At 32.5% G+C, this 9,899-nt stretch overlaps 1 protein-coding gene across 5 annotated transcripts in view; it reads left to right on the top strand.

Annotated features, from left to right (window-relative positions):
• The window catches only part of LOC139502700 (cardioacceleratory peptide receptor-like), a 132,456-nt gene that overhangs the window by 91,170 nt on the left and 31,387 nt on the right, over window positions 1–9,899 (top strand). For 4 of the 5 annotated variants that reach the window (XM_071292248.1, XM_071292252.1, XM_071292249.1 and 1 more), the window contains one exon: window positions 5,083–5,595. In XM_071292248.1, coding sequence (XP_071148349.1) covers window positions 5,485–5,595 — 111 coding nt within the window. In that variant the 5' untranslated portion in view covers window positions 5,083–5,484. Of the gene's footprint in view, window positions 1–4,693; window positions 4,911–5,082; window positions 5,596–9,899 lie in introns of those variants that run through there. The other variant, XM_071292253.1, reaches the window with a different exon arrangement.

Raw genomic sequence — 9,899 nt, 5'->3', positions numbered from 1 at the left:
TAGCACATTCTATAAATAATGAGCTTTTAATTTAATTCGTTGGAAAAGAAAATAATGATCTTTTAATTTTCTTCATTTGAAACCAGGTGACTTTAACGATTACCATTCGGTTTATGTAGCTGTAATATTATGCAGCTTTAAAGTATTCATTTCATGTAGATGGTTTATCTATGATTACTTACATACATGATCATCTTAAGTTAGAGATGATGATATCAAAAATAGGAAAATTAGCAAACGTCAAATTGTATCGTTGATATGTCAAGTCAATGCACTATTATGTCTTTATACTGCAATCTAAAATAGTACATTTTCAATTGTTGTTTAGTGTGTATGTAATTATTTGATTTAAATATTGGGAAACTTCCCCTTATTAAAAGGCCTCATATTATGCAGGCGGGGAAATGTACAGCACAATGAAATGTACATCTACTTCCAGTCGATGATGAACAAGTTTGTTTAAGAATGAACTAAAATATCAACAATAAGCATAAAACAAAATGATATGTAGTTTGCAAACCAAAAATATTAGCAAGTGAAATATGTTTTTTTTCTAAAAATTGCAAAAGAAATAAGTGTATGTCGTTGTATACATTGGAACCAAGAACAGGTTGAATAGGACTAAGGTCGTATGAATAATTAAGTAATAATTTCGTCAATTTCTATTTAAATATTCACGAGAAAAAGTGATATCAGGTCAGTGACTGTATATGACATAGAAATGTACAGACAACGCATTTTGACTGCTCAAATAGAACGAGTGCAGTATAAACATAAATTTCAATACAGATTCAAAGTATACATGTATATTGTTTGTACATACATGTAGTAGGAACATATAACATTATTATTTGTACGAATTTTAGAAACAATGGAAATGCTAGGCTCGCCGATTATAACTTTTTTTTTCAATGTACGAATATTTATACTCCAATTCACGATCTACGCTTAAAACCGGATACCAGGGTTGAGTTCAATATCGTAGCAGCTACGTAGCGGCTACGTAGCTGCTATCAATATATATGTAACAACTAGTCCATAGCTACACGTTCAATAGTCAACATCTACGTAGCACTACGTAGCTGCTACGATATTGAACGCAGCCCAGGAGACTATAAACCTGTGCTATACGAATATGGTTTCATGTATCTGTATATATTAGAAAGGTCACGTGCAGGACAAATAGAAATATACTTCTTAAAACTATTAATAACAATTTAAGATGTAAACATATTATTTATAGTGTTTATCGGTGTTTGTTATTAGTAAAAATACAAACTCGCAATCTAAAATAAACATAAATATACAAAAGCTATGCGCTTCATCGAAAGTACTATGTAAAGGTAGTACATATACATTTGTATGATAGTATCTGTGTCTGCAAAACATGTTTGACCACAGAACACCTTGATTTCACATCCAAGATAATAGGTAGAACGAAGTAAATCTATTTTCTGCTGGCCTGGTTATGAGAAATCAAAATTAAAATAGTGAGAAATTAGTGTTGGCCATTGGTGTAGAATAGGGAAAATTTAGAGGAAACTCTCTATGACGAGCAACATTTGTGTGTTCCAAATTTGGCCAGGGGTGTTCTTTATTTATACTATTTCGAAAATTCCGGAACCATTGAGTACCCTTAAAAGCTGCGACACTATGTGTGTTTTGCAGTTTCAATTAAATTTAAATGTATTGATAACTCCGAATTCGAAATTTTTTTTTTCAATTGATCTTTGATAGTGAAAACGCAGGACCAAAAAAAAGCATACCATCGTCGCCTATGTAAATGAGAGAGCCGTGGTGTGGTGGTTAGTGCATTGGACTACTAACACAAAGGTTCCTGGTTCGATTCCCGTTTGGTGTGAAAATTTCAAGAACTCAGTTTTCGGCTCTCCCTTGACACCATCTGCGAGTATGTTCTTGAGGAAACGATGATAGTCTGTCGGAAGAGGACGATACATGGCTGACCCGTGTTAAGAGAGAGCCATATCTCTTGCACGTTAAAGACACCCTTGTATAGATTTCGAAAAAGAGTAGACTAATGCCGCTACAAGGAGCACTCGCACCCGCAAAGTGGAAAGGGATTAATATAAGTTGCAAAACTTGTTTCCCAATCCACTATAAATAAATATATTTAAACTAAATAATTACTTCATTGTAACCAGAAGAGAACAACTTATGATGTTTTAAAGGGTGAACATTTTATATATCTATATAAGGTTCTGTCCGGGTTTTTTTTTAATTTGTGTATTCTTAAATTTTTATGCTATTTTTTCCTTATCTTTAATATTTCAACCTATTGTTCTCTATTATTTATATTTTAGCTCCCCATTTTATAGTACGAAAATAAATCGTATCCACAAAGCTGAAATGCTCATTTAGGTCTTCAAATATTACGCTTCTTTAACATCCTTGGCTTTCAAATATTTGGCTTGGATCGTTCCAGATGAAGGTAAATACAGACAAGCGCTTCGAACACATTTCCAAAATTTGTTATTTTGTATTTTCTATTTATTAACGAATGTTTTAACGTTAACCTGAATTTCTCTCCATTTGTTGACACCCGCCAGTATAACTGTCTATCAATAAATGTCAAGTTGACCGTCAAAGTTCACACGGAAGTTCATTTTTATTAAAATTGATTAATTCATAAATTGCAAGATGTCTCATGTTAAGGGATTGTGTAAAAAGAAGAATCAATGCAAATACATTGTTTTCTTCTAACAACAAATTATTAATCTAGGATCAATCCAATCATCCTTGAACAAATTATTGCTGGTGCATAGAAATATTTGATTATAAAATTTTCCTTGATTGTCTACGTTCTTTGATCTTCCAATACATTGTTTTCATTTCTATTTTTATTTCACAAAAACATGATCTCCGATATATTGTTTTCATCTTTATTTTTATTTCAGAAAAAAAAAATGATAATTAATACTAAATTTATATTTCATTTTCCTGTTGCAATGTATTTCACATAGAAATCAATCAAATTTTTGTGCAAAAAAAACCATAAATTTTATTTTTGAAATTTGAAGGATTGATACGAATTTCATATTGTCCAGTTTACAAAATGTACTTAAACATCGCCTAATTACTAAAACAGCATCACTTTTAAAATTAATACATTTTGTTGGCATTCGAGGAATGTATATATTTAATAGAATAAAAGCATTCCATGAAGACTCTTATCATATAATTTCAAATTATATGTTTTCATTCTTAAGTCATGATATCCAGTGATGGATTCAGAAATTTTAAAGGAGGGGTTCCTAAGAGGGGGCCCGCTACAGTCTTGCTTCAGTGATTCCCTATATAATCAACCATTTTCCCTAAAATGTGGTGCAGGCCCCCTGGGCCCTCTAAATCCACCTCTGATATCAAGAATCATAGTAAAACAAATAGTCTATCCAAGGTTTAAAATGGTTACAGTTTGGAGAACACGCTTGTCATGCCTACATTCTTTCACGTTAACTAGTCAAGTAAAATAAAATAATTCATATTGACATTAAAGGAACCTGAATTGTAACACTAGACAGATTTTATCTACCCGATCGTTAGCACACGATCCGATATTTAAGCTAGACTATTAATTACATTTTGTACATGTACACGATGTGCATGTACCAACTCAAATTTCAATGTTACAAAAGTTATAATTAGGTTTTATGAAAAGTGGGACTTTGTTTCGTGTACATTCAACTACTTATAGCATAACGGTATTTGTTAAACTTCAAATAAACGAACAATCCGCTTAAATTATAATATACGAAAAAGATAGAACTATATTATCCTTAATTGCTAACTTTAATGAGTGTATACTTAAGCCGTTTTTCTTTCAAATGGGCTGATTTTATTAATTTTTGTATGATATTTCCTGATTATGTCCACAATATATCTGCCCACATCGCAAAAATAAACGTGTTTCTCTAACTGAGTTGCCAATGAAGAATACAATAAAATGAAGGATTTTATTTGATGCTGATTATAATATTAATTAAAGCGAAACCGGAAGAACACGATATATTAATTAGTAAGCCGTTCTAGTTGTGTTGAAATTGAAAAAAATACCTGAAACGTTAAATATATGAAATACTATAGACTGCTTGTTTGTTAGTTGCGTAACGTCCAGTGGCAAATATTTCATGCATGTTTAGGGCGATGAAATACTTTACAACATGGTGATTATCTATAATAATTAAGGGCAACCTGTACATCTGAAGAACGCGATATAATGGTAAGTCGTTTTTCTCTAAATAATAGCGTGTTTTTATTATCGTGTTGCCATTGAAAAATACAATCAAATGTTCGAAAAATGAAATATTATAGAAGATTATTATTATGACAAGATCATTCGCCAACCTTCAGAACACGATATATAGGTAAAACCGCTTTTGCATTAAATAAATAATCATGGTATGTTTTACTTATCGTGTTGCCATTGTAAAAATACAATAAAATGTTCGAAAAATGAAATATTATAAAAGATTATTATTATGACAAGATCATTCGCCAACATTCAGAACACGATATATACATGTAGGTAAAACCGCTTTTGCATTAAATAAATAATCATGGTATGTTTTACTTATCGTGTTGCCATTGTAAAAATACAATAAAATGTTCTAAATATGAAATATTATAGACGATGATTAGTATTATAATTAAGGGCGACCCAAAGACCACGATTAATAGGTATGATAATTATTAACAACTGACTATTAAGCGATAGGTTGTATATCAGCAGAATAAATATTATCGCACTAAACTTATTAGCTAATGTGATATCGATTTTTAAAGAAATCATTTTTCTGCCCCAATCAATTTATCATGTTGCTCTATGGCGAGAGATATAAAGTTGGGAAGGACTTTCTGAAGTGATACTATTCTATGATCGACATCGTATCATTGTAAACTATTGAATCAAGTGGAATTAATTTTAATGTTATCAAGATATACGATATCCCTGTGTTATTAGAAAAATATTTAAGATAAAGAGTTGTCAAAGATTTTTTTATTTTCTTCAATTTTTTTTTAGTGAAATGATATGTGTTGACGTTTGATTGATTAATTATTTTTTAGACAAAGCAGTTAGAAGATTTCTTGTAATTTCCTCATTCGAGCATTAAATATCAAATTGAAGTAAGCTTTACTTGATGGAAGTGGAACCAAATTTTTAACACCGACGGAAGTGGAACACACATTTTTAAACACCGACGGAAGTGGAACAAAACTTTTAATACCGACAGAAGTGGAACATATTTTTTTAACACTGACGGAAGTGGAACCAAACTTTTAACACCGACGGAAGTGGAACAAAATTTTGAACACAGACGGAAGCGGAACTAAAACTTTAACACCAGCCACAAGAAAACATAAAGTATTGCAACTTCAAAAAGTGAAAATAGGAAAGTTAAATCTAAGTTTTCACATTTAATTTAAATGGAGTAAATTTATAAGCGGAATTTAATAAATTTGCTCAATATGAACTTGTCCACTATCATACCAGAGGAATTTGGTCATACGACAGTGAGTCCGGACAATGGAACAAACGGCACTGGACATGCTGACCACAACGGGGATTATCCATTGATGGTAAGTTAAATTGTTTGCATATAAGTTTAGAAATATATAGTAACATTCCCTGTCGAATTTATTAACGTTTTAGGAAAGGGTGTCACATGTTGAGCAAGATCTACACACCCTTACGGAACACATTAGAAAGCCTTGGGCATTGGTTTTGTTTTATAATCATTATAGCAAAGCCCTTAGTTTTCATGTACTGCAGAATGGTGATTTACTTTTCGCTACATTTTGCTTTTTCAATGATTTTGCCTATATATCTTAGTATAAGAGTTTTATTCTCCTGTTCATATAATCCGTCTCCGTTTTAATAAAAAAAAATCCAATTAAAAACAAACATTTAATTTAAGCAGATATTTTAAATGAAAGTATAACGATTTATTTCATGCAATGACACGTATTACCTGCAGAAGCTTTGGAATTTCTCTTGAACCACCGAGTAAAATTGTTGTATTTTAATGACAAATTTGTTTATTTGGTGCAACAGTTTGACAACGTACTAATAAACTTTCGTGCATCAAACACATGCAGTTGTAATTTGATTTTTTTCTAAATTGGATGTTAAGGAATTTAAGAATGAAGACTTATCTATATGAAAAAATAGTATTCAATGAAGAAAGGAACGAAAAAAAGAACCTGATCTCATTATACCGAGGATTAAGGACCTTTTAATTGTTTTGGATAATTTTACGGTGACCTAGTATGATAGATGCTAGCCTACCTTCTACATCACTTGATCTCTAATTGAAAGTTGTCTCATAGGCAATCATACTACATCTTTTTTCTATATTAGTAATTCAATTTCAAGTTAAATAGTATAACCACAATCGCAGTGCTGCAGTCGTCTTGATTTTCATGAAATATTTGTAACTGGACGTAAAAATGCTACACAGGGAAATTTTAGACACGTGAATGTCACGTGAGTTTAGATTCATGTAAATCGCATGTGAATCTCACCTCAAACTATCTATATCTTATACAGGTACATGATACTCACGTGAACTGAGTTTTACGTGAATCTAATGTAAAAAAATTAAAAAGAAATTCAAATAACATCTAAATTTTTCAATTCAAATTTAAGATTTGATTAGAAAAATGAAAAATATCATATTATTTTTAGTTCAGTTCACGTGAAATTCGGGTGAAAAAATTAACATGATATTAATGTTAAATTTTTTACGTGAGTTTTACGTATAAAATGTATTTGGCTATTTTTGTCGTTGGATTGCTGCATCAATGACATGTATCGATGTCACATTTTTATTCTATCATATCATAAACATCAACTGATAAAAATTCCACTTGCATCTGGCACGTGATTCTATAAGGCCAGCTGATCTGCACGCGACATCCCGTCCCTTTTCTATTATTTCATTAACGTTGACCATATCATCAACGTACATAAGAATCTTGTTAAATCACTATTATTTTGTATTGACCTGGTGTCACCAGCAGACGTTAATATAACCTTAAATGTTTGATTTACATGTAAATTGAAGATCGAATTCCCTTGACTTTTCATGATTATTGCCACGTGACTGTTGATAGGGGAAATAATTATCAGTGAAACGTTAACGAGACAGATAGGCAAAAAGTCATGAATATAAAAGTTATTTCACGCCAACAAAATATCTCAAATTAATTAACTTTCGCGGTATTTTGATCTGAAAGAAACAAATGAGTTGTGTCATTTAAATCATTTTAAGAATATCAATAATTTATATAGAATTGAATTGCTTGACATGATGTGCGCTAAATTTTATCAGTTGCTGCGCAGCATTGAAAGCTTAGGGTTTATAATTAAACGTTAATTGTAAGAAGTAAGGCTAGTTTTCTATTCACTCTTTTACACTCAAGGCTGTCTGTCTTAAAGAATTATCAATCGTTATTTAAGCTTCATACATGTGTAATTTGGTGGTGTTACACGTCGTGTTTCTGAAAATGTTAACCCCGAACTATTAATTCATAACGATTGCGCGAATAATTTCAGCGAAGATGGGAACTTTTAATTTTTTTCTTTACATCGAAAGGAAAGTCAATATGTAATTCAGGATATGAATTTACTGTAGATTCTTAGAGTGCTGCATGAATTAATAATTTATTGCAATTTTGAACTATTGGCAAAAATGTCACATTTACTTTTGCGATTTCAGGAAATTATTCCAAACAGATAAAGTCATCAGAATTTACATTTGTAAAATGTAGGTTGTGAATTTTATTTTTGCGAAACCTATCCACTCGTTTTTTTTTTTTTATCTTTCGCAATAATGAAAACAATGGTGAAGTTACAGCATATATTTACGTAATAATGCATTAAACACAAACACTTAAATTGGCAAATTACGACAGTCACACTATCTCGCAGGATACATTTTCTTTCTATTTTTCTACTTCGAAAATTTGATCATAGGAAAGGAAAATCCTGGATCTTATTATTTGAGTATTGCAGTCAAAACAAGTATTTATTATTACAAAAAATATCAAGAGAATACACCCTAACAGCAAAGATCTTCATATTTGGCTCATATTGTCAGCCGTAAACTTCAATCCAATATAAAGGGATATAAAAGACCTAATCACATTTTGATAATCTGCGACGGTAGAACTCGACCCGAGATTTTGAGAGACAATTATTTACGTCATACAGTTGCTTTCGTCTCGTAGCTTCTAGTTTCTTTCTTGTGCTGACAAAATTTTACGGGAACATAACTGGGAGTGGATTTAATGGATGATTTATTTATTGTTTGATTACTGGTTTGTGAATGTCCAGTGGCAAGTATTTTATTCGTGTTCCGGAAGATGTTATTGATGACAAATAGCCATACGATGGTTTATGGCAGACACAGATAGCACTAGTCTACAAATGTTGGAAAAAGATATATCGGATAAAACACAAGTTGAGGTTACAAACACAACCTGAGGGATTCGCTTGTTCTCAAAAAGGGCGAAACTACATGTACAGAACATGCGTTGGCAGGGTTATTGTCTCCTGCAATACATACAATTACAATCGGGAATATGAAACAAATGAGGGGCGAAAGATACCAGAGGGACATTAAAACACATAAATCGAAAACAAACTGACAACGCCATGTGACAATCGGTCCTCTTTTCTCATTTGTTTCTGCATGAAATGATCTTTTTTTAAACACATGATAATAGGTGTAATGCGGGTTTCACACATGGCCGATTATTGCTCCCGTTTGAGATCAGACAGCGATACGACACGAAAAGTGAAAAAGTCGGATTAGTATCCTCATTTATCTGGAATGTCCTATTATTGTCTGAACGCAGTCGTTTTAGTTCGTAACAGATTCCTACTGGTCGGGAAGGGTCCGAATAGTTCGGCAAAACACCTCGACAGTTAGGTGCGTCCCGTAACATTCGGGGAAACTCAGCCGATTTTGTCTAGTCGGATTACAATCGTGCCTATGTCGTGAAAGATTCTGCTGTATCTGATTGAATTTCTAACAAGGTTCTGTGTATTCGGGACGGTGTCCTGTGGAACAGGAATGCTGTTTTTCTGCCGATTGAGTCCAGATTGCATACAGATCTTGTCGATTGCAAACCGTTTTTGCCGAAACCGTTCCGAAACAGTCCCGTTATTAATTCTAAATTCGTCAATGATACCCACGTCAGAGTCCCGACAATTACAGAATACAATACGACTGAGACCAGGCAAAGCCGTTTGCAATGCGATAGAGCGGACCGTGATAGGATTACGTTCCGACAGTACCTGATCATCCCGATTATGCCGACAGTTTTCGAACGGGTAACTTCCGTCAGCGTGTTCACTGTCTTGTCACTATCTGATCTCTGTCGGATTACATTCGGTAGAATCGGGACGCAGTCGTGACAGACTCGGTCGAATTTTACCTGGCGAAAGATACAAACCGGATTAGAAGCGGATTTAGAACGGGATTATCGGGATAAATTCGCTTGGAAACGGTTGAATATCGACGCTTCCTGAACAATATCTGATTGTTGTCGTGATTAAATTATTTTTTTTACAAATTTTGATTAAAGTTTGAATTCCCATCCACGATTCATAGGATCTTGATCAGACTTTTAATAAAGGAGTAGGTCCGGTAAGGACCGATTTTGGCCTCAAATTTCAAGTTTAATATCTTACGAAAGATTTTGACCACTTTTTAAACACTTAAGTGTCTATTTCATTTGAATCGATTAATTTATGTGAAAGATTTTAACTGATATAGTTATTAAAAACAACCCGATTCAAGCTCAAATATGAAAAATCTACCAAATATGCCGAAAAATGTCACTTTTCAGATGATTTTTGTCAAAAATGAAAGTGG

This window comes from Mytilus edulis, chromosome 14 (genome assembly GCF_963676685.1).
Source record: "Mytilus edulis chromosome 14, xbMytEdul2.2, whole genome shotgun sequence".
NCBI lineage: Eukaryota > Metazoa > Mollusca > Bivalvia > Mytilida > Mytilidae > Mytilus > Mytilus edulis.
The sequence above is the reverse complement of the archived record's forward strand: the minus strand, read 5'-3'. Positions and strand labels throughout refer to the sequence as shown.